This window comes from Salvia splendens, chromosome 18 (genome assembly GCF_004379255.2).
Source record: "Salvia splendens isolate huo1 chromosome 18, SspV2, whole genome shotgun sequence".
In the NCBI taxonomy this organism is placed as follows: domain Eukaryota; kingdom Viridiplantae; phylum Streptophyta; class Magnoliopsida; order Lamiales; family Lamiaceae; genus Salvia; species Salvia splendens.
This window is the reverse complement of record NC_056049.1, coordinates 22058662-22084670: the sequence shown is the minus strand read 5'-3', so window position 1 is coordinate 22084670 and position 26009 is coordinate 22058662. Positions and strand designations below refer to the sequence as shown.

At 37.0% G+C, this 26009-nt stretch overlaps 1 protein-coding gene and 1 pseudogene across 5 annotated transcripts; both read right to left on the bottom strand.

The window, feature by feature from the left end:
* Window positions 1–435: 435 nt before the first annotated feature.
* On the bottom strand, window positions 436–3173 carry LOC121777889 (annotated as a pseudogene).
* A 2300-nt stretch (window positions 3174–5473) lies between these two features.
* Window positions 5474–24105, bottom strand: LOC121776464 (glycine--tRNA ligase, chloroplastic/mitochondrial 2-like). 5 transcript variants are annotated; one of them, XR_006045298.1, is made up of 37 exons: window positions 23717–24105; window positions 23387–23437; window positions 22754–22821; window positions 22096–22177; window positions 21921–21984; window positions 21717–21772; window positions 21501–21578; window positions 21277–21351; window positions 21119–21189; window positions 20503–20619; window positions 20293–20394; window positions 20015–20141; window positions 19227–19310; window positions 18841–18927; window positions 18380–18481; window positions 17497–17560; window positions 16553–16608; window positions 16366–16437; window positions 15973–16055; window positions 14859–14907; window positions 13673–13735; window positions 13501–13590; window positions 13223–13309; window positions 12892–12963; window positions 12735–12793; window positions 12456–12549; window positions 12052–12270; window positions 11425–11519; window positions 10676–10766; window positions 10491–10595; window positions 10091–10129; window positions 9443–9532; window positions 8798–8899; window positions 8135–8216; window positions 7940–8025; window positions 7598–7820; window positions 5474–6001 (listed from the first exon to the last, which is right to left on the bottom strand). XR_006045298.1 is itself a non-coding variant. In XM_042173636.1 (36 exons), exons 1-36 carry the CDS (start codon window positions 23981–23983, stop codon window positions 7722–7724), a joined length of 3228 nt encoding a protein of 1075 aa, XP_042029570.1. In that variant the 5' UTR covers window positions 23984–24105; the 3' UTR covers window positions 7401–7721. The 5 variants fall into 5 exon arrangements, 3 of the variants coding, with proteins under 3 accessions (XP_042029570.1, XP_042029571.1, XP_042029572.1); XR_006045299.1 differs by having other exon boundaries at window positions 7621–7820; XM_042173636.1 differs by lacking the exon at window positions 5474–6001 and having other exon boundaries at window positions 7401–7820.
* Window positions 24106–26009: the final 1904 nt, after the last annotated feature.

Genomic DNA, 26009 nt, shown 5'->3' with positions numbered 1-26009 from the left:
ACTTTATGTCGATAAAGGTTACAAGAAACTATGATTAAAAAAAGAAACACTTTAAAATTAAAGAGATGGTCATTTAGAAAATCCATCCCATCTTATCCATCTAATCTACGTTATATTAAGTGAGCACATTATATAACTCTTGTTTAAAAATTTACATTCTATAGTTAGAAGCTATCAAGATTCATTATCTATGAACTCGTACAAGTAAAGGCACCAAAGCATGTGTTCTTTAAGGTGACGTTTGATTAGCTAAACAAGATAATAGTTGCCATACAATATGCAATAAGCCAAAATAAAGTTTGTCTAAGATTAAATTAGTCATAGGAGTGAAGATAATATAGTTAATCATGAGATACAATGGAATATTTGGCATTGTGGAAACAGACCAAGATACATTGTCACAGATCCAATTTTTTAAAATAGTGCAACCGAACAAGAGATAGAATTATTACTGCATGACATTTAATCACAAATAATCATGGCAACTGAACGACTCCTAAGTAGACATAAATAATGAGATATCATCACTACATAGTACATGAAGTAACACTAGCTCAGGAACAAACTTACCAGTTTGATGCATGTTTATAGTGTTATCGCATGGAAAAATATGGTTTTAAAACAAAAATGGCCACACTTAATAAACTTAATTATCTGAAACATTGTCTTTCCTAATCCACTGTCTTACTTGTTTGTTTGTGTTTTGTGTCCTCTGCTTTATGATAGTTGTTCGGCTTCCTCGACCGGTGTCTGTTGAACGAACTTTCTGGATTGGCATCGGGTTTGGCTGTGCGGGTTCTTTGCTTTGTGCTTCACTAGATACTCCTTCGGATTCTGCTGAGGGCAAGCCTACTGGCTGTGGAAGAAACATACCAGGTAACAGGACCTCATTTTTCTTGGGTTCAATCAAGCCATTATTTTCTTGCTGGATTTTTAAAATGGCATCGAATTTTTCTTTTCTAATAATTTCCTCCTCTGACTGGAGAAAGCCACCGTCAATCTCAGTTCCGGCACAGTCCTGAAAATCAGCAAACCACGTGATTAATTTCTCTTCATATGAGAAACTAGTAATAATAAGCAAATAGCACAATGATTCTCTTTGTATCAAACTCAAACAAAAATGGATCAATGATATTGTCAAGTGAGAGTAACAATATCTTTCAACAGAAATCATAATTGAGAACGAAACGAATATGTAAGAAAGCCTTATTTGACATACCAAATTGTCACTGGTCCCAACTAAGTCAAGCACATGTTCAATATCCTTGGCAAGAAATATTTTCCGGCAGACAGGGCATTTGCCCATACTTCCTTCCATCATTTTGCGAATACCTAGCGAAGAGAATGATCGCGTTAAGTGTGAGAAATGGAAAGAATATGGGAAAGTAAATGAAGACTGAGACAAAAGCAGCTTCATTGGGGAGAGAATACAACCTTGTTGGTCTGGCTTACTCCTAACAGTTGATGATGACGAGCTTGAACTCTCGTTTTCACTTTGCATCTGGATCCAATTCCACCACCTGATGATGCAGTCACTGCAACAGTTGAAAAAATAAATTGAAACTTCAGTAACATTTCAGAGGTGACTATGTTTAATTGGAGAGCAAAGAAAATATTAGATGTACTTACCAATGAAAGCAATGGAAGCAAGACATTAACTTCATAAAAGGTAAGGAATTATTCCCAGCATCTTCATCTAGTAAAGGAAATAAACATAAAGGGCAGTCTCCCTCGGGATGATTCATACTGGAAAGCTTCTCCACTGCTTCCTAAATTTTTAAGTAGCTGTTAACATCTTGGAATGGATAATTTTGATGGGAATAGTCATGATATATAATGAAGTGATGGGTTGCAGAAATGGGTGAATGCTAACAAGTGCAATGTGATTGTATGGCACAAAAAAGGAGCACGGACACCAGTACTCACTTCATCAATGAAACAATAAGTGTAGCAAGCCAGAATGTGCCATGTAAGATGATATAACATTGACCACCGAGGGCGAAAAAATAATAGCTAATGGTCCAAAGCACACAAATCATCACCTCACAAAGTGCCACAAGCATTAAACATGAGGCAAGTTCGAAAGCTTTGGAACAAATGCTTTCCATCAGATGTTTCTGCCTCTGCTCATCAAGACCCTTGGAATCAATAATCCTAATCACAGGTGGCTCTTCAGGGTACTGCACAGGAAATAACTAACAATAAAAATACTGATATTAACGCACATCTATTTCAAATTAACACCTCACTGAAGCTCAGCTTACGGCTCAACATTTTATGTTTAATTGCAAGTATCCTAATTAGAGGTGAACTATGGGATTGTAAATTCACCTTACGGCCAGCCTGCATCCCAATAGTTGCTTCCACAAACTGCAGAGAAGCGCTGTCAGTATTAATGGCTCATTATAACACATATACCAACGAAATTATAAGAACATCACCAATATATAAACACAATCCAACAATACAAACTTACAAAGTGAAGATAAAGTATTGATGCTGAAATTTAGCATGTAAGTGGGTTCAAGAAAAATGGAACAAAGTAGTAGGGATCAAAAGACAAGAACTTTTTAATCATAAGAAGACATCACCAACTTCATTCAAGCACAAATCGCAGAAAGTGAATTCCTTTAAGCATTGATTCCACCATCTTCTCTGAGACAAAGTGCCTAATTGATATAATTTCCACACAAAAACACAATTCCTTCTTCAGAAATTCATATCTCCACACTCAGATTCAACCACAGTCTAGTAGAGAAACCAATTCCAACGCCACATAAATTTTCAGCAAAAATGCAGAATTAATTCCAGGAAAAAACAAGTCACGGAAAAGCAACCGCCACACAAAACAATGATCAAACGAGGAATCGCTACTTGCAAGCAAAAAAAGGTCAATTGAGAGCGAATTTTGAAGGAAGAGGAAAACACTAATCAGCGTGAAAACGGAGATACCTGCTCAGATGAGACCTCGGCGGTGCGGGGCTTGAGGTGGACGTGGAGATGGGGAGGGTAGGTTTCGATGACAAGGCAATCGTCGCCGTACACCGCCTGGGCTGCCTCCACTTCAGCCATTACTTCTTCTTCAGCCATCGGCGGAGGTGGCGGAGGATTACGAGTTTTACTGATTTGGGGCGGCGATGGCTACGGCCATAAACATTAGGGTGTCCACTATAAGGCGGACACGCCCAATAGCCCCAGTTTTTTTCCATAGCCCCAATTTTATTGTCCATAGCCCCAAAATTTTGTGTCCGCCACTATAGTGGACACCTCCAATAGCCCCCAAATTTTATAATCAACTTTCATTTTATAATATTTCAAGTAATTATGAACAAATTTATCGGGCTCTTAGTGGATTAGAAGAAGCCAACTATACGAACTAAAAATAAAAATAAAAATAAAAATAAAATACAAATTAAAAGTAAAATTAGAATTACACACTAAATTAAAATTAAAATCACACACTACATTGAATCTAGTACAAATCACTACCAAGTTTACACAACGCTACTACCTCCCCTACGTGCCCACACTTCTTCAATCAAATCGGCCTGCAGTGTGTTATGTGATGTGGTCCTGCGCATATCAGCGAAGCGTTGGATCAAATATTCATTGCTCCGTGGTACGCCCACCGTGACTTGTACTTGCACCCTCTTCCGGCGCCCATCGCTCTGCCGCAAATCCTTCATCTTCTATTATCATATTATGCAATATGATACAGGCTAACATAATATTCGCGACATCATCTTCGTGCCAAACTCGTGCCGGACACCGTATAATAGCCCACCGCGATTGGAGGACACCAAAAGCCCGCTCAACGTCCTTCCTAGCACTCTCTTGTGTTGCGCGCAAAATATTGTTTCTTCGGTCCTACCGGTTGGCGGACAGTCTTCACGAATACGGGCCACCGCGGATATATTCCATCAGCCAAATAGTATCCCCTACTGTACTGCGTGCCGTTGGCTACGAAGCTGATTTCTGGTCCCTCCCCCCGGCACTCCTCGTTGAAGAGAGGCGACGACTGAAGAACATTGATGTCGTTGTTCGAACCTGCCACGCCGAAATACGCATGCCAGATCTTCAGACGGTAGTCCGCAACGGCTTCCAGTATCATCGTTGGATGTTTGCTTTTGAATCCAGTAGTGAACTGGCCTTTCCATGCCACGGGGCAGTTCCTCCACTCCCAATGCATGCAATCGATGCTTCCTAACATTCCTGGGAAGCCGTGCACCGACCCGTGCATATCAAGTAGGCGCTGACACTCATCCGGGTTGGGCTTCCGTAGAAACTCCCCACCGAAAATTTCCCGGATCCCCTTACAGAACTGCCTAAGCACCGTGAGGCTAGTCGTCTCACTCATCTGTAGGTATTCATCGAACATGTCCGCTGGTCCAGCGTAGGCAAGCTGTCGGATTGCAGCGGTGCACTTCTGTTGTGTGGACAGCCCGATCCGGCCAGCCGCATCACGCCGGAGGGTGAAGCACCGGTAACGCTCCGCCAAATTCGTCGCTATATAGTTGAACAGCCGCTGTGACATCCTGAATCTCCGACGGAATATCTCGGGTGGATAACAGGGGTTATGATCGAAGTAATCATCCATTAAACGTTGGTGAGCACCGACGTGATCTCGTGGGATTGTCCGCCGATGAGTAATGGTGCGAGGGATCGGATCCTCCGCATCCTCTGCCTCCTCCGCCAAACGGGCCGCTACCTCCTGGGCGGCCTGGTGTTGCACCTGTTGAATCAGAGCATTCCAGTTGTCTCTCTACAAATTGTTCATTTCCGACCCCAAATTGTAGTGAGAGAAATTTGTATAGATGTTGTGTTTGAATGGTGTGAAAATAATGAATGGAGTGGGGTGTATTTATAGGTGAATTGAAGTGTAAAAAAAAAATTTAAATTCGCATGCAACCGCCGCGGCTTTATCTTCGTGCCACTATAGGTGCCGCGCCTATAGGCGCGGCTATAGCCCCCCCGCCGCGTCCTCGCCCCGCACACGGCGATTCCGCGTCCGCCGCCCCTTCCCCCACCCGCCGCGTCCACCCCCGCGGCGGACACCCTTCCCACTATAAGTCGCCCCGCTTCCGCCCCGCTCGCGGCTATAGCCGCGTCCACATTATAGTGGACGCTCTTAATCAAATCAACAAAATTAAATCATAATAATAATAATAATAATAATAATAATAATAATAATAATAATAATAATAATAATAATAATAATAATAATAATAATAATAATAATAATAATAATAATAATAATAATAATAATATTCCATGTGAGTCGCATTCGATCTGAATAATATGAACTGAATTATGTAAAAAATATATTCATTAAAAAATATTGAGATTTTACCTTATTATGTATTAATCTTGTTTCATATGGAGTGTGAACATTTTAAGAATGCTACCTTTTGATCAAAATTTAACAGTGCATATGAAAAAACTTTTTGGTGTTATATATTTTAAGAGTGCTAGCTTTTAGTTCTAAATAATATATTTTGATCCACATTCGAAGGTTCCAGCAAAATTTAACTTTCAATCACGGTTTAAAATTCAAAAATTGGTCTCATAAAACTGCAAAAAAAAAAAAACATATCGAGTCCTACACAGATGAACCAGCCAAAAACTTGTGCAAAATGAGCCACCCAAAAAATTATAGCTTTATGTGTAGTCGTGTAGATGTGGTGTGAAGTGCGCGCCATAAGAGCTGTGCAGCGGCGGAGCCAGGGACTTGCACGAATACACCATCGTCAATGAAGGCCCCATTGCGGTTGGCTGGTTACTCCCGCGAATTAGCCACTTTGACGATTGCAAGTTATAAGAGTTGTGCCAGCACGAACATGGGACTTAGCCGGTTGATCTTTCCTGTTATGACTCATTGATTTGTACGTGGATCCCTATTCCGTACTGCATTCACAATAAGAGCCTATCTCCGGAGCCCATCTCAGAGTCTATTTCTATTTTTTCATGTCACGTCAGCAGGCACATCCCAGAGCCTATCTCCCTGCAATGAGAGCACATCCCAGAGACTATCTCATTTCCACATCATAACTATTTTATATTTTTCACTTTTAATTTAGTAAGAAATAAAATGATATAAAATAACAAGAAATAAAGACAACTCAATGAAAAATAAATTTTATTAAAAAATATCTTACATTTAAAAAAATTATAGAAAAAAACAAACAAAAAATATTGATAAAAATATTGAAAACATTGTGACTAGAGAGAAGTAAAATGTAGAGTGAGATAAAATGAAATGGGGTGAATATGAATAATTAGTGGAGAATAGAGCATATATATGGGATAAAAAATAAATAAAAACAAAACAAAAAAAAGAATAGGAGATCGGCTTAGCCGATCTATCGGTCTTTGGGGAGGAGCCCATGTGAGTGGCCATCAGCCCTTGCTCCACAATGGGAGCCTTAGATAGCCGATGAGGGAGCCGATCGCTCGGCCCTTGCGATCGGCTCCCATTGCCAATGCCCTTAGAGCATTAGCGATGGTTGGGCCCTCCCATTTCACATCAGCATTTGGCCAAAGGGCCTATCTCCATGCAATGAAAGGGTCCTCCCATTCCATTTCATTTCATTTCCACATCATCATCATTTTATTTTAATTTTTTAGCACTTCTATATTTAATATGTTATCAAATTAAATTAATTTAGATCCAAAAATATTAATATGCAAATCTTCATTGTATTACAAAATTGGAAAATAGAATACAACGAGATACAAATTTTACATAAAACTAAAAATAAAAATAAAGCAACAGTGCCTATGCCTCATAGAAATAAAGAGAAGATAAGATGTTGGTGTGGAAAATGTAAAGAATGGGAGGTGATATTTATAGTGGAAGAAATGGAATAAAAAAAATTTTAAAAAAGAGGGAGGCCGATGATCGGCCCATCCTCCACAATGGATGGCCGATCATCGCCTCATTTCGACGGCCATGGCCGATATATCGGCCCATCGGAGGGAGGCTTGGGAAGGCCCTCTCGCTGCAATGGTTGGCCGATGAGGCCGATGGGGAAGGCCCTCCCATTGGCCAACCATTGCTAATGCTCTTAGAAATGAAAGGATTTATTGTTTAGTTTACTTCTCATGTTACTAATGAACTTGCATTTTACTGCGTGAACTTATACATCATACACAGTGGAGTGTGGTTTTGTATCTTCAAATATAGTACTCCATCCGTCCCATAAAAAATGACTCACTTTCCTTTTTAATTTGTCTCACCCAAATTGACTCATTACTAAAATAGAAACTATTTTATCTCTATTTTATTCCATCTCTTTTACTCCACTTTATTCTCTCCACCTAACACACAAAATAAAAGTGCATAAAAGGCAGAGTGATGCGCTGAGATTGCAGAGAAATAGGTAGGGAGTGTAGCTATAAAATGTGTATAATAAACGACGACATAATATTAAAGCCAAAATGCTAAAAAATCGGTAGTTGTTGGGTACGTCTTATTCTATGATACTATAATCCACACAAGTGCTACTCAAAGCCATATGACTAGAAAAAATGTTTCAGATTTCATGATTCAATATATTGAAGGCAAATGAGGAAGAATAAATTGACTTCTAAGCTATACCTTACGAGCCTCGCAAAACTTACACGTGCTAGCCGTAGTTTTCCTGTTGCTGACGACCTTGCTCTCTCGTTTTCTATTGAAACGGTTCCACAAACTGAGCTTTGTAAGTTAGACGTGACTAGTTTTAGAATCCAGGAAGAATAGAGAGGTCTACTATTCCCTTTGGAAGAAGTGATATATTTCGAAGGAGAGCAAGCCTGTTTTTTCTGATTCTTTCATCTTCCTGCAACCACAATGCAGGGCAATGTCACAACTAAATATAACCTCATTCGAATCCGAATCAAGGCACCCGGATTGTCAGCAACTAAGTATAACTCTCTTGGGTATTAAAGAAGGACATACCACCATCACAAATACATTGTTAAAGAAATCTTCCAGAGGCTGCAATAGACAGGAAGATGCTTCAACAAAGTCATCGACTTCCATGTCTGTAAATGCACTCGCGGGTTAGCAATATAAAAAAATGGAATTCGTAGAATTAGTTCTAGAATTGAATCTACATGGTGGAAAACAAGAATGCATGAAGGAGGAGGATACCAGAATGAATTTTACTCCTTAATGATGTATAAGTGCTCCATAAATTTCTCTCTTCCACTGTTTCAAAAGCCGCCTCATCCACCTAACAGAATGGTTTCCATGTCAGAAAAAAAAAAATGAACACTGAAGAATGCAAAGAATCACAATATGAGTGGCAAACGAAGTATACTTCATCCCTGAGGTGTGTAGATTCAGCATCTATTTAGTATATTCAGAAAAGGACAAGCTTCAGTTGAAAAGCAGTCAGGGTTATAAATAACACATTAGAAGCCAAATGTGATGTTCACTAGATGTTGTATTTACCAAATATTCTAGCATAGATGCTAATAAGGTTATTGCTAGTGCACTAAATAATCTTACTAAGCTTTTAGAAGCAGCGAGCGGTCGTTCTACGCAAGATTCTTCAACGATAAATATCATCAGACAGTAGAGACAGAGGAATAGACCAAACGAAGTCAGTAGGAATTGCTAACAACACATGGGATGTTTTACATGGCATGGAGTGGATCAATGTGGCACATTATTCATTATTGATAACTTGCCACAATGACTTAGGTTACTGGTCATTAAAGATTGAATAGCTCGGGTAAAATAGGAACTCTGAGCAACGTAACTATGTTTTAAGTAGGCAAATGTATAACCCATGTTTTTTAAGATCTGCACCTCAAGATCATGAGTGGACTCTTTTCCACGGACTATTCTTGTTGGGCGGGAATACGCCTCAATAATTTTGGGTAGCAGCTCTCCTTCTGATAAAATTTTCATCTGAAATTAAGCACAAAAGGGGAAGAAATTATGAAAAAAGAAAAATCAAGTTCTACCATACAGCTTTTCTTAACAATAAAACTTAAGCTTGCTTGAATGGTTGAACCCATTGTAAGTAAAAAAAACATTTAACATCAGTCATTTGGTACCTAAGGTTCACAACTAAAGAAATAATAAGAGTTTTACATGACAGCCAAAATGTAAAATGTGATTCAGAACGTAATACAAATTTATTGCATAAAGGAAGAGATGGAGAAAGATACAATACTCCATCATTTATTATTGCTGAGGTTGTAAATAACTTAACTGGTACAGCTGTACAGGCAAATATTTTAGGATCGTGTTGACTAAATACTTATGTCACATATTGCTTGGGGTTTGTAGGAACTAGTGCAGAGGTAGAGGACAGTATCTAGACCAGGAGCAGGTAATGAGTTGAGTCAATAGACAACTCTCTTTCCATCATGACAACTTAGAAAACTATACATCCTCTTGGTTGCAACATGGTCAGGCACGTAGAAACAAGAAGACAGTGGCACTTACCTTATGCGCAGACCTGGCTGCCAGACAAGGCAAATTGCCACGCTCTGCAAGAACAGAGCGAACTATATCTGGACTTATTCCTTGGTCAATCTGCGAGACATGCGAGAAATCCATCAAAATCATACCAACTGCAACTACATAGAAATAAAAATCTTAGACCTCAATGTAAGTTCGCAGATAGCCATATATACAATGGTCATTAACTTAAGGCATTCAATAGAGAAGGAAAATAACCAGAAATGGACCATGGTACACGAACAAGTTCCAAGGCAAAGAATATAACTTAAAGTTTCAATAGGGAGGTTTTTCAGTCAAGATGAAAGGGAGGGGGTGGTCCAACAAGTGAGAATAAGTCTAGAGCATACATTTGTTTTCACCCATAATTATATACAATCCCTGTCAAATTCTCAGGGTAAGCATGATTTATTTAGTTTCACTTGGTATCTCAAACCATAGCTTATAGAACATGTACTCTATTAGAGGAGATCCGTTTTATAACAAAGAATAGGGATGCTTGTCCCAACATCAACTAATGTTGAGGGGAAATATTAGGAATTTACAGTCTACTTTGGCGTCCTGTTGGAGCAAAAATGATCACAAAAACTTGTATATTCTGAAAGCATTTCACGGGTAAGAGATATAACTTACCAAAAGTTGTTCAAGTCTCCTTGTTACAAACTGATGCACCTGCAACAAAATGAGAAAATTGTCATATATGATTAACAGAAAATTGCCGTGTATAAACTCAGCTCCATCCATTTATTAAAATGTCTGAGTGTGCATAAATACTATGTACTGTACTAAATAAGTCCTAAAGTTTGCTAAAAACTAGTATAACAGATGCAGCTTTTAAAATGTGTCTGCATTAGAAGGTAATAGAGTATCGTGTGATTCGGAACAGGAATAAAATAGGAGTATCACATAAAACTTGGCATAGAATATAAGAATTTAATGGCCACAAAGCACGTAAATGATTGCTAACATATTGCAAAAGCACACAGCAACGACCTTCCTTGATGAATTTACAGAAGAATGAAGTGCTTCTTACATCATCTAATATTTTTGATTCAACGTTTATGGGCTGAATTGCAGCAGCAAGTTCCAGCAAATGCCTGAGTCCCAAATTTTTATCGGTTTCTACTAACAGTTGTACCTGTAATAAATGAAGGAAAAAATTACTTATATACTCCCAAGTGAAAATGAAATTTTTATATTATATTGGTTATGCCATACTAGACCGTAAGAGATTCTTCGCAGACCGAATGGATCATTAGCAGAGCTAGGCTGACAACCAGCAGCAACCAATCCAACCAGGCTGTCCAACCTGCAGAAAATGGTTGGAAAAATATACAAAAATAATTAATAAGTATTAGGCAAAAGATCCTAACAAGTATGAAGAACAAAGAATCAGTAAAAAAAAGATAAGAAGACAACAAAAAAGGTCATGTTCTTCCATTAGTTTCATACAGTACATTTTTCCAATCACAAAAGTTGAAAACCAAATGGCGTTTTGACAATGCAAGTAAAATTGATAACATTAAATATGGCCTAGTTGAACTTTGCAAGTGCTGGGGGCCACATGCATTCGTAGTAAAGGTCAAAGGGATAAGTTGGTTTGAATTGAAGTTGAGGGGTCAACTGACTTGAGATCAATGTTGTCAATGGCATATGACTGCTTACGGCCGTTGGCCCAAAATCCACCACAGGGATAAGGGCAGTCGATAGATAAATATACATAATAATAGTATTAATCTATTGTATATATATAATTGATATAAACTGACTCTATCCATCACTAGCTCATCATTTTGTAAATTAAGTGGACAAAAGGTGGCAAGAATCAAAATAGCTTAGTATGATAGTATTTTATAATATGCTGGCAAGACACTTAACCAAAAAGATGTAACAGAATCACAAAATTATAATGGAAGAGTTAATAGTTGTACTATTCAAACGGGGAAGTAAAACAGTCATTGGCATACCTGTCAGTAATTGCCAATACTGTCCCAGCAACGGTTTTGGGAAGTATATCACCCGAAAATCGTGGAAGCATAATCTCAAACAGTGCATCAGCAATCTGATGCAAAAAGGAATTAACCACTAAATCACTTTTCAATACTAGTGTTACTAGGACTATAAAAGTTGAAGGCATATCTAAGTGGAGAAAAAGCCATCTAGGAAGGCTGACAGGAAAAATGAGAAAGTTCCTGTGATTCTTTTAGCCCACTGCATTCTCATCTTGTGGGTTTTTATTTTTATAAAGTTATTACAGAATAACCAATAAAGTAAAATGTCAGCTTGAAGATTTCCAGCACGAGCATCTAATTCAACTTATCCTGCCCGGCTCCAGCAGGGGAAATAACAAAGGAGGAGGAAACTGGCAAGTATATCTACAGTTCACACCTCTATTCTAAGATCAGATTTACATTGTTCTTACTCTTACTCTATATTATATCATATTTTCTTACACCAAAGTGTAGTTGCTACTACTGTCAGACCAGTCTCACCAAGCACCATCACAAAAAGTGATTTTAAAAAAGAATGCAATCAACAAGGAAATGCAACAAGTTTTCAACAACTAAGTAAAGAAGCTGGACTATGCCCACAACCTGCTCCGAATAGCCATCTCTCAGAGCATAGTGACGTGCCATCACCCCAGCAAGGGAGGTGAACTCTGTAACGACTGCAGATGAGAGATCTGACATAGCTAATGATGCAGCATCTTGAACAACTCGGAGTGTATCTTCAGTTGTCTCCAGAGACAATCCAATTTCTGTAACCAAACTTTGGACTCGTGTCATCTTGTCCAGCATGGTCCCCAGTTTTTCCTGTTTATTATTAAAACGTGAAATTCAAATTTATTAAAAAATACCATCAAATTATACTCATAAATTCACAGAAGCACTTCGTTTGACATTTTCCTACATGATGACAATGAGATTTTCCCTCTTCCTTTTCTTCAAATCAATAAATGTGTAGCGCCATCAAGATAATGAGAGGATATGAAACTTACATGGAAAAGGATCCCTTTCAGTTGATTTCGGAATTCAGAAAATCTCTTACTTGTGTCCAGCTCGTAAAAGAACTTTGCATCTTCATAACGAGCTCTGTAACCACATAGTTATATACTCAATCAGTGCATAGCTAAAGCAATTGGAATATATATGGAATTAAATTAGCAGTTTCCAAGACAAGCACTATCCAGTAAAGCATTTGATGAGCACATTTGTATCTTGAGCAGAGAAAGGCACAACATTAGTGCAACAGAAAAAAGACTAGGTGTACATCCAACCTGAGTACAGCTTCATTTCCTTTTCTCACAACAACTTCATTGATTGCTCCATTTGCAACCTACGACAACAGATAGAGCGACAGACCAATTATTATAGTGTCAGAAAAGAAGAGATAACAAATTAATATAGGAAGATGATATGATTAGCCTGACTAACAGCAATAAAATATGGCAGTAGCTTTTCATCCTGATCAGTTATTGCAAAATACTTCTGATGCTTCTGCATCACCTGCAAGTTTCATGACAAGACACCCAACTATAAGGATAAAGCGCCATAACATGTGCAAGACGTTGAAGCAAAATTTAGTTGGTAAGACACTTCCATTCCAATAGGTCGGGGGCTCGAGTCACCACGGCATGTGCAACAAGTTAATCACATATAACATGTTTGACAAGTTAATCAACTTCTCAACCAAAAGAAGAAAGCAAAGGTGTGAAGGTAAAGGTATCTAGATGAATGTATTAGCTTTCAATAGAAATTGACAAACCATTATTAGCAGGTCTTTTGGAAGCTCCAGGAAGGATTCACTGAATTTTCCAAGAACTGGGTGGGGTGCTTCAACAAGATTTACCACCTAGTAATTATCAAGATGTTTTAAAATCGTCTAATCGTCTAAGGATAATAATAATAATAATAATAATAATAATAATAATAATAATAATAATAATAATAATAATAATAATAATAATAATAATAATAATAATAATAATAATAATAATAATAATAATAATAATAAGCACCAAATTGAAAAGACTCGTATCTTACCTCATCAAGTAAACCACTTTGCATTACAATGGACCCATTAATGCCTTTTACAATGGAAGTAGCTTTCTCCAAAATTATCTTCTTGCGTTGCTGCACAAATAAGTAAATGAAACACTCTATATGTATAATATGTTCTTTTCGGCATATTGAAGAAAATATCTGTATCAAACACCTCAATGCTGATAGCTATCCCAGCATTCTCCATAACATCAGTATAACATTCTGCACTTTCTACCTGTGTTCAAGAGGAAAAAATAAAAAATAAACAAAGAGCAATTACAGAAAATAGTAAATAAAGAGGACCCACTAGTCAATATAAGAAGTCGATAGACAACATTGTATTTGGAAGAAGCTTTTCATCTAAACCCTACATGGATGCTGCCATTAAGATTATAATAAGCTCACACGAGTATTCTTCAAATTGCTTGCTTAAGAGTACTCTTGAGCAGTGGTACTGTAATAGAATACCCAAAAGATTTTTAGAAATAAGAAGAAAAATGAGATTAAGAAAAGGACTACTAAGGGTTTTACAGTTAAGACCCCGTTAAAAATTTGACAAATTTGCATGAGACAGCCGATCTATTTAACAAAATGGCACCTACAGTCCTACACATTATTCTTAAACATTTTTAGGGTACACAAGAGGGTTCGTTTAGGAGAAGAGGTCATCAAGGAAGTCCAAGTAATGTTGTGCATGAACAAACATGACACAGTAATAAAATATATTATCAGCTGAAGTTCTGAATTATATGAAATAGATACCAAACACAGTGAGGGTGGTGTACAGCAGTGAAATTCAGGAACGCCATCTCGCTCTGCTTTTGGTAATATAAAGATGAGAACGGTGGTGCACAGCAGTGAAATTCAAGAAGGGCATCTCGCTCTGCTTTTGGTAATATAAAGATGAGAACTTTCAGATTTGGCATAGGGAGATTGAGAAAGCTAGGCTCCAAAGGGGGTGGTCTCCTTTTGAAGCAAAGAGAGACACACTTGCATAATAAGTATTGCAAGAGCTGTAAGAACATTGGTATTCTATGACAGGTATAGATATTAACCAACATTTTTTCTGAAATATAGCTCCAGAGTTGTATAACACATCTGGTACTGAAACTGGAGTTAGGTTGAGTTGTACAAGTGCTTTGCTCTACTAGTTGCATCAAGAAAAATAGAGCCTGGAGTCCTTTTCATACAGTTTTCTGGTATTTTCTGCATTGAAATTATACTTTTTTTCTCTTTTTCTTTGTTCTCTCTTTTCTTTTCTTTTATATGCCTATTGCTCACTATGCATAAACTGCAGCTCCTGGTACCACAAGAAGCAAAATTACAAAGAGATGGCAGGTACAGGTTCAGAAACTTACCCTAATAGTAGCTGATGGAGTGTTTCGAAGCCCATGAGAAAGATCCCCACTGTCATGGAGAACTTAGGTAAGTACTGTGTAAAAATTAAAGTTAACTCAATATTGGCCATTAGCATTCATATTGACATTTGCAAATTGCAACTACCACAACATGCCTTTATAGCATGATGGGCACCTAGAATCAAATTATCAAATAAAATATCTCTGGAAAGAATGAAGGATTTCAAAAATTGCTTAGCATGCCAGGTGGACTAGGCATGAATTTCTCAAAAGCAAAAAGTCACAAGTTAGAACTAAACAAGCGCAGTGTTGTCAAAATGTCGTTCGGGTCGCTCGGGTCGCCTGGGTCGAGACCATCACCGCCCCAACATGGGTGGGTTGATCGAGATACAGGGTCGCCGCTGGGTCGCCTGGGTCGCCCGGGTCGAGTGTGTCGGCTGGGTCGCCCAAACACATGCTGCGCAGTCATGTTTTAAGATAAATCCCTAAATCCTTTTTATGTAAATCTTTCCCTTCGATGCTGATTTGTTTTTACTAAAATAAACATAATATAAAAGTAAAACTTACCTAAAAATCTGCTCTCTCTTATTTTCTCAAATATATCACACGTTTTCGGACTTTCTCAATCTCAATTCTCTATATATATGCATGCACCACATCAAACTTTTCAAACCTACTTTCTACACTTTAGAATTCGGTTCAAAGATCTTTTGCTGTCACCCTTCATATATTCCTTTCTTTTGATATTTTCAGACAATGGTTTCAATTATTTATTTTGTGTTATGACTTATGAATTGTTTTGATATTTTTGATAATTTCTATTTTCCACTTTATCTCTATTCACATGAATTACATCTACATTTATATTATTTGATATATTATAAACATTAGAGCAATATATTATTTGATTTAATATTAAAAGGCAAAAAAATAAGCCTAGATTCGTGGGTCTCTCGACCGCGTCGACTCATCGACCCGCGACCCGAATTTTCACCTCATCGACCCGGTGCGCCCCGCGACCCTAACATCACTGAACAAGCGCGAAAGACGTGATTTCATATATTCAACAAAAGGGGGGAAATGGGAAGAGCCATAAAAGATTCTTTCAACTTGCCTAAGAGCACCAGCAAATGTGAAGGGAACCACTGAATCTCCATGCAGAGCCAAAATCCATCGAATAGGTCTACTGAACATGATCTATGTTTAGAAAAATCATATTCAGAATTCAGTTTTTAAAATTTTAATCAAGACTATGAACAAGGGCATGCATCAGCAGGGAGCATACAAATGTAAGTTGATAAGTGAGTTGTGAAATTTGTAATTTATAGAAAGAAGCATGCATTCATATGTTAACAGTTTACAAAGAATAAAAACAAAGTATATATCTATATTCAAGTTATTTGACATAAATGGCAAGAGAAAATGTTAATAGAATACCAAAAGACACTCAAAATGAGGAAGAATCAGACATCAAAACATAAGATCTAAATCTTAAAATGGTAAGGACCTCAGAGTTCCACCGCATCGACTTAGGGAATGATATTTTACTCAGGGTCGCAGGTAACTCATCAGATAACACCTGTTCAGCATTCCAACGGAATAAAATATACATGTAACAATTCAGAAGGTAAATAGTGAAAACAAATTATGGATTTAAGTGTCATGTTCGTGGAATTACTGAGAGAAAAGCATACCTCCAAAGCGAGCCTAGATGGTTCCACTGCTTGAACATAGACATACTCTGTTTTACCTGAAGCAATTTTAGGAATTAGGATTTTTAATGCCGCATTTTATGGACTCCCATGGATTACTGATATCGAACATTATCACATATTTCATGTACATTAATTAGTATAGCCTAATGTTAGCATGGGAGCACCATGGCAGCATGGCGCACATATGCTAGCAGAGCACGAGCTAAATAGCCTGTTATAGTGGCTAGTTCTTTTCTTATTTATTTACTTTAGTTTAATCATTATTCTATTTATTGTTAGTAATTGTACTACTAAGGGCCTGAAAGTATGCATGGGCTTTTAGGTTAGAGTTTCCTCTCAGTATTTAGTAGCAGTATCACAGTATGAGTCTATGATCTTGATCATAGCATTGTTATGGATAGCTATCAACGTAGGCTCCATGAAGGGTTACTTTCTATCATATCAAGTATTGAATGTAGATAATATGTTAGAATGAAACTTCACTGTGGCCTATAGAGATAGTTGTCCAAACAATACTATGATGAATATCATTGACTCCTACTGCGATATTGTTATTAAATAGTACTCCTAAAAAGAAACCCTAACCTTAAGCTCATCCATACATTCAAGCACTTAGTCCAATTACTAACAATAAATATTAGTGACATATAGACTAAACTAAACTAAACTAAATAAATAAATAGGAAAAAGATCAGCCACTCCGATCGACTATAGCTCCAACACTAGCACCCAATAGTAAAACATATGCTTTCTAGAACAATACAAAACAATATGTAGATCAAGCTTGTGACTTAAAGTGGTCTTATAAGATATTTGTATGTCTGTTAGGAACAGTATAAAGTGCCAAATATGTTTGCATGCATGTATGTATGCATGTATGCAGGAGAGGAGAATGTGCATAGCACGTGTGGAGATTGATATACCATCAACTCTTTGGTACAAGGAGCTCAAAGGCACTCCATTTTTGCGGCAAAAACCTTCGGCTGCCTGGTCATACAACAAAATTAGAGATCTAAGGATAGGGAAGCTCCATTCAAGACATAAGTAAGTCCAGCAGAATACTTTTGTTCTCCAAAAAGACACAAAATGGGTCAAATATCAAAGATTTTGATTTTACATGAATAATGGCTATACAAAAGATTATAGTCCTCGGATGAAAATAGACATGTGCTGTAAATCAGGAACCATCTATACAGTCCAAAAAATGGTATATTACATTCTGGCAAAAATCAGTAGATTCCCATTATATCTAAAGCAAGTTATTATGTTCACTTCTCTACAAAATTACTTTCATATCATAATAGTTTAAAACGGAGAATAATCAGACAAAAGTTCGGGCAATGTTCAAATGTTAGATTGATCTTAGTTATAACAGCCGAGTAACCTGAACATGAAATTGTGGTCATACTTGGTGGTCACTGAATACCTCACGAAAAGTTGTTAGAAAAGTATTCACAAGGATGAAATAAACTTAAAAATTAATGAATTTATTAAACAAAAATGAATCTAGCCATTAATTATGATGCGGGACAACAAACATTCATTATTAGGAGATAGAAAATACAAAATTGAATGTTGTAAAGGCAGAATGTGGTGAATGAGGTAAGCCTTATAGTGCAGGGTAAGTAATTTATAAGAATAGCCATAGGCATACATGCCAGAGGTCATTTACGTTTCTGAGTTTCTGACTTATTTAATCACACAACTCAAACCAAACTATCTTCCACTACGTGCTTGAAGCCTGTCATAGCTAACATTTCATAAATTCAGTCGGTAAATAAAATTGTAAATTCCAGAAGAGTAAACCTTTGTTGGATTCCCTTGCTGATCAAATGCCTTCGATGCTGGAGGTCCCCGAACCTCAACTTCATTGGCCACCTGCTTGGCAATCAGGTCATTGACATGGACCTGCACAGAGAGCCATATGAGGAGACTGGGACTAAAAGATTATTCAGCATATTTAACACAAATTTTCACCTATGGAATAGAAGTAAGCTCAGTTCATAACCAAGTTTAAGTCATAGGAAAAGCAATTATTACATGAATGCTGAATTCGTCATCAAGGAAACTCCATCAAAAGTTAGTGATTACTTGACAGTACATAATTTAAAGTAGTAGAAACATAACATAATGAAGGGTCAAATATGAAATGTGTTGAAAAGTGCACACGAGTATATGCCACTTAGATTATATCAAGGAAATTGTTCAGCATCTCAAGAACATGGAGCCAATTTAAAGGTGCTATCAACATAGGAATCCGAGCATACCACAAGCCTACGTGGAGTTCCAAATGTTTCCACATCTCCATGACTCAATCTTTGTTTATCCAGTAACTGCTTGACTAAATCTTTTAGCTGCAACAAACAATGACACATGAGAGCTACATAGCAGACCTGCAATAAAGTTCACGAGATAACAACAATTCTAGAATCCTGACCTAAAATCAACTTCAGAAACAGATAAGATACTAACCTACATGGCCAAATCACAAGGAAAGAAATTATAAATTTTGATAGTATTATACAAGCATGGAAGACTAAAGACATGGTCAGAGAATAAAAAGCTATCAGGTGCAAAGCCTGCATAAGTAGGTCTTGAGACTTAATTAAGAAATAAGAAACATAATCATTTAAAGAGAAAGAAGAAACATTACTTGATTGCAAGCATTAACAACATCATTTGGCGGCAACTCCTCCGTCCCAATTTCAAGAATAAAAGGCCGAGGCCGTTCAGAAACCTATGTGAGATGGGAAAAGACAACATGAAAAAAACACCAGCCTGGAAATAAAGCTAATCATTTTAGAAATTTTGCGCTTAGGCTAAACCCATAGTAAGTATTACATAGATAATACAACAACGAATATAACCAAAGGCCCAATTACACATTGAAAGAAAGGGATCATAAAGAAAGAGAGCGCTAATAATCTTTAGGAGTGCGACGAGTGTCCAAGAAAGCTGTTAGCGGTTGTCTAAGGAAAAGCAGCAGTCTGGGTATCTGCAAAGCAACTAGTGTGGTGTGTAGAGGTCCTATAGATTTATTGACCCCCAGATTGAGAGAGCAGATCCTACTGATTGCTTCGTTTTCACGAAGCAGCTTTGTAGTAATGCTGAGACTGAGACTGAGACTGAAATAACTGGGAAATTAAGTTCAGGTATATGAGAGATTAGCCCAAAACTATCTTTGTACGTTGTGTACATTTCATTATAGAATAAAGATCACATTCAAATTGCCACTGGTAAGGATCTAGCATATATGCTTTATTTACTTTACCCTTTCTTTTGCCTGTTCATACTAGACATTTGCTATTGTTTATTACAACGTTGTGTAAAAATATAAGAACAAAACAATTAATAAACAAACAGCTCTCCAAACCACACTAGACAACTAGATGGGATAGATAGAGTATTGATACAGACATATATGGAGGTTCTCGGTATAACCTTAATCTTGAGTTCCTCTATATCTTCTTCTTGGAATCCAAGGTGGTTAGGATTAGAAGTAATGCCCAAGGGGTACCCAAGAGACTCCCTTGTCTTTAACCACTGTTGAGCACATTGGCGGGCTAAACTGAAAGGAACCAAGAATTTGGATTTTGATATAAGGGTCAATGATTGTCATGAAAACATGAGTCCCCCCTCTCACAAAAACAGAAACATGCTTATAATATTACTCTATAATGATCACTTGCATTAACAAAACAATCAAACAGATGACCAACCTACGCATACGCCCAAAATAACGAGCACGTTCTGTTACCCCCACAAATCCTCTAGAGTCCAAGACATTAAAAGCATGAGATGTCTTCAAAAGCTGATCATACCTAACATTAAAGAAAAATATAGAGAAGGATGAGAACTGCAACATCAAAAACCAGAAAATTCCTTAGTTGACTATAAATATAATGCAAGAAAGTTGTAGAACAGTATACGCAGGAATCGCAAGGCCCAAGTCAAGCAAGCGGCGAGCTTCAGCCTCAAATTGATCGAAATGACTATGAATGTGATCTACACTGGCATGCTCTAGATAATACGCACTCATCTCCTTCCTGAAAAAGGAGTCATCAGGATTTTTCACCAAGGTAAACATAAATACGACAGCATCGAACATGCAAGCAAGAAGGGAACATAAATATATGATAAGTACATATATATATATAAGATACACGGAAAATTGAAGCAAAATATCAAGAACAATGATATTGACATTCGTGAAAGACACAAATTAATTTATATAGAGTATACACATTCAATAATTCAATATTAGGGAAATGGGGAGAGAGCAATGGAGGATGAAGCATGCTGGGGAGACCAACTTATATTTGTGCGATAATTGATATGGAAATAACTTAGTTAACAAGTTGGAACTGTACTAGGGCAACTCCAATCTCCAACTCATATGGAGAGAGCATGCAACTTGATTGTCTGAAAAATCTCTATTTATATACCAAAACTGTAGATAGAACATGAATATAGAAACACTCAACTCCATGTAGTGGTCTATTGTTATAAACAAATACTAAATGACATGAGCAACAGCTTATTTACTCATTTTCCAGAAAAAGCTCCCCATATGTTATTCCATCAGCATATCGAATTTTCTTGAAGTGATCAACTCCCTGCAAAGAATTCACATAAGCTTCACGCAAGAATGTCTATGGGGTCGTCATAATGCAAAAGTGAATAGCTGATTGCACACTAGGGACCTGAAGCAACATAATGATTCGCTCAAGACCATAGGTAATTTCAACTGAAACAGGCATCAATGGAAGACTTCCAGCCTGCCAAAGGAAAGAAGATAAATAAACAAGGACAATAGAAAATCAAATATGATTACTGAAGCTGTAGACCCTATACTAACAAAAGATTTGCAAAGAATAACCTAAAGAGTATATTCTTGTTAATTTTCAGAACAGAAAGATAAGAGGACCTGCTGGAAGTAAGTGAACTGAGTAATCTCCATTCCATCCATCCAAATTTCCCAACCCAATCCCCAGGCACCTAATACCTACAAGAAAATCGGAAGATAAGACACATTTGTTAAACTATGTAACCTTGTAATCATGAATTTGAAAAACTGGATGGTGAACTGAATTGTAAGCTACAACTAAGCAGTAACCACAAAACGGATCAAACAAAGCCTCACCGGGCTCTCCCAGTTGTCCTCGACAAAACGAATGTCGTGGTCATTAACATCAATACCTAGATTAAAAATTTAGCGAAGGAACAAATATAAAGAAAATTTTCAGAAACCAAAAAAGAGAAAGATTATAGGAAAATACTCTGTATTAAATAAAATATCTATAAACTGAAGGAAATAGCAAGGAAAATGGCTGAATTACTACAGAACCTAAGGCTGATAAACTCCGAATGAACAAGTCTTGTGAATTCCCAGGATCGGGCTTCAATATCACCTGACATAAATTTGGGGTAAGCACTGCAAAGTAAATAAGAGAATGATGAAATGCAACATAGATGCTGATGAGTTCAAAATATTTCACAAATTAATCATACTATAAATTCACCTGGAATTGTGTGTGCCTTTGAAGTCTATTTGGGTTTTCACCGTAACGACTATCATCTGGCCGGATACTAGGTTCTACATACCTTCCATCATAAATTTATGCATCAGTCGTCACATAAAGAAATTATTGAACCACAAGAACATAGTAAAAGATAACTATGCAGATAAAACTCAGGAAGGATATGTATGTATTAAGGACCATAAATTATTTCTGTGAAACGTAAAGGCTTCCAGGCTATGAAGCTACAGCTTTTAATGTTTTTTCTATAAAACTTTCTAGTTTGAACCACGTCAGAATTCAACTACCCATAAAAGGCATAAGCAAAATGCATATCCACGAGTGACTAAAAACAAAATAACATGATAATATTATACTTTTTCAACTTCTTTTAAACGTCATAGATTCTTCATGACATTTAGCCAAAAACCATATCAATAAATTCCATTGAAGGTTCCGTGTCTTTGTGGCATCCAAATCAGAGGCAACTAAGCTAAGTCCTAGTGAGACATTCAATTTTTCCATTTCCCTATGGTGAGAGGTCAATACCATTACCATCACTTACAGATGCAAGCAAAAGTGTGCCGAGACAGGGCAGAAAAATATATAAAGACAGGAAAAGCATATTGATTTCATCACGGGTGTGAAAAAGCGTACTTACGCAACATTCCATGGCTCTGGGCCAAGAACCCTTAAAAATGTAAGAGGATTCATAGTTCCAGCTCCAACCTGCTCAACACCGGCATAAACCCAGTGAAAGAAACTAGCAATAGTTAGGAGGCCTCAAAAACATGTAAAAATGGGATAAAAACTTTTAAGAAATTACAATCTGACAAAGTGGCCACATAGTTGAGAAATTGGTCAATTTACACTTTCTCCATAAGAAGAAAAGATTCATGAACTCATTCTTACAATTATATACAGTAACCTACACTCTAATACTCATAAAATGTATGATAACTAGATCTCTCAATCTTGGACATAGATCTCCCCAAAATTCCAAAACACAGGAAACTCTAGTCTGAAAACTGCACATTTTAAAACATAACAGCTTGCCTAATGTGCCAAAACTTTTTAAGAAGCCGCATGTGCTCATTCGTCATTGAATGGTTGAGTTAAGAGCTATATCATTTTGTCTGAAACACTAAGATACAGAAAAAAAACTATTTTGACTATAATCCAATATAGAATATGCCGGCCCTGATGCGGAGAATAAAAGATATGTTATCGAACTTGAAAACCGACACCATTTGTTCCCAACCATATTGGACAGGAGAAAGAAGAAAGTGATTACCTCAGTATTGCTGCATTGCATCACAGCGCATCCAACAGAAGCCCAATATTCCTGCAAATTCAGAATTCAGGGTCTAAAATAGGAGACTTGAAATATCCCAATTACAGTACATGAGATATTTCGAAGCTTCTTCTATGCTGATCTTCCACGATTCAGAAATACATTCTTATGGTAACAGCTATAACAATTTGAACTACGGCAACAAAAGTGAAGACTGAGAAAGACTGAAACTTGTGCCCAAAAATTTCGACAATTTTCGATTTCTAAACTTGAAACCGAATGTTTCAACTTAATTCACAATGAATTCGTACCACTTATCGATCACAATACCTGCAGCCGCTGAATGGCTTGCTGGAAAGTTAGAGTAGACGACGACGACAGCGCCGGCTTCTGGCTGTCCTGTTCCGTGGCATGGGCGTTGGCAGGGAGAGAGAGCTTCGCAGCGGCGGAGGAAAACCGCCTCCGCCGGAAAATTAGAGGCGAATTGGGGTAAATAGTCCTCCGACCGGCGGCTAGGATGAAGGAGAGGGGGCGTTTGTAATCCCTGGGAGATTTTTTGAGGATTGAAGTTACGAGCGGCAGTGAAAGGATTGCCATTGAGCAAACGAAGTGAGGATTGTGGATAGCAAAACAGCAGTGAGCGCCGAGCGCTGAGGGTGGAATGGGATTGGAAGGGATGAGATACTGTGCTGTTTCATAAAACAGAGAACACTTTTTTTAGATTAATATTTTCATTTAATTTTTGTAAAACACTTTATTTTTTTGAAGAAGATCAAAGCTAATCACCTTATCCTAGTAATGATTTATGATATCGTAAGGCTATAAATTATAAACAGAAGAAAACATGTTTTACAAAATAAAATGATGACACTCAGTGATTGAAAAATAAAATACACGTGATTGTATTTGTTATGGTAATTAGATTGGTAAGTGCTTATTTATAAATCTAATTTTATTTTATTTTTTAAGTCATTTTATTTTTTAAAACGGAATTAAGAATTAGTGGTCAATGTAAAAAAGTAATTCACATAAATGAATTTAGTCATGTGTTGATAATAAAATATACCACTAAAAATTAAAATAAATCAACGTTAGTCTCGAAGAGCACACGGAAAAATTAAAAATATAACAAAAGAAAAGGATTAGACGTGCATTTCAGTTTTGTTACTATTGAACAATATGATTCAAGTCATGTTTATTATTTTAAGACAATATTAAAAAATTTCTTGGTTAAGGATAAAAATTGTTATTACATTAATGAATTCACTCGTATGTTAAGGGTAAAAAATACCAAAATTTTAAATTGCACAAAAAAAAGTCAAATGCACACCTTCATAAAAAAAAACTAATTACAACACAACATAGTAGCGCTTAAGTGGGGTCCAGATTGATAAAAGAAAACCTAGCCCAATATAATTGTGGGCTGGATCAATCCGACTTCAATTTGATTGGGTTTGAGTTGGGCTAGAATGAACCAACCTACTTAACAATTCTTCATTCAACCATTCTTGATCCATCATCAAGTATAGTTATATTAGAGAATGGGAGCATCACCAGTGGCGCGGAATTTCCAAAAACACCACCTATCACATTATACGGACTTCTCACTGCACTGCTACGTCATAAGGACTTCCCACTGCACAGTGGCGGACATCCCCAAGGACTTCCCACAATTAAAAAAACCACAAATTCACAAATTAAACAATTTCCGGAATTAAAATTTTTTAAAAAAAATAATGCAATAAACGGGAATTCCGCGCGGACGTCCGTGGGAGTCAACGCAATGGCGGACGTCCGCACGCCCGTCGCGACGAAATTCTGCGTAACGTCGCGGAACTGCAGTGTCCTCGGCGGAATTCCGTATCCGTGCATACCATGCACAATGGCGGACGTCCGCCGCGGAATTCCGGCATGCCGGTCGGAATTCCGAATGAACGGGTTCCATTGCTGATGCTCTTAACAAAGTTGTAGTAATTAGTAGAAGATATTTGCAAGTGACATGTTAACTTTTAAAACATTATTAAACTAAAGTGTTGTATAAAATTAGCACTAAATTTCCAGCCCAACTTAGTTAAATTACTTATTATCTCTTCTTAATCTTTATTACCATAACTTATAAATATCAACAACTCTATTTATCTTATCAATTGATCGCATATTTTCCGGCTTCTTCATTCGGTTGAATGATTGCATCGTTAGTTGATCCATCTCTATCAAATTAGCCGAATCAAGATCAACAGGGCTTGGCTTTTGTGGTGTCGACAAATAAAGCTTATTTGATCACATTTTATTTATTAAAGATAAACAATTAGATTGTTAAATTATAAGAAAATTAATTGAAAAAGTATTTATAAGGGTAAAAAAGGGATAAATATTTTAATTCACAGTACAATTTTTTGCCTAATACTCCACTTTTTGTCTAAACATTATAATAGGAAAACGTTTTCAGAAAGTAACTTGATGAATATATATGAATTTTTTAAGTGAATCTATACAAAATTATCTAGTGTCTAAAGTCTGTCGTCCCACAAAATAAAACTACAAATATCAGTATTTCATACATATGTGTATGATTTTTTAAGTGAATCTATACAAAATTATCTAGTGTCTAAAGTTTCTAGTC

Coding starts and splice junctions, on each gene's coding strand:
- LOC121776464 (XM_042173636.1), bottom strand. CDS start 23,983: ATGGCAATCCTTTCACTGCCGCTCGTAACTTCAATCCTCAAAAAATCT. Junction 21,985..22,095: donor AAAGGCACACACAATTCCAG/GTGAATTTATAG, acceptor AATTTATGTCAG/GTGATATTGAAGCCCGATCC. Junction 13,591..13,672: donor GGATAGCTATCAGCATTGAG/GTGTTTGATACA, acceptor TTATTTGTGCAG/CAACGCAAGAAGATAATTTT.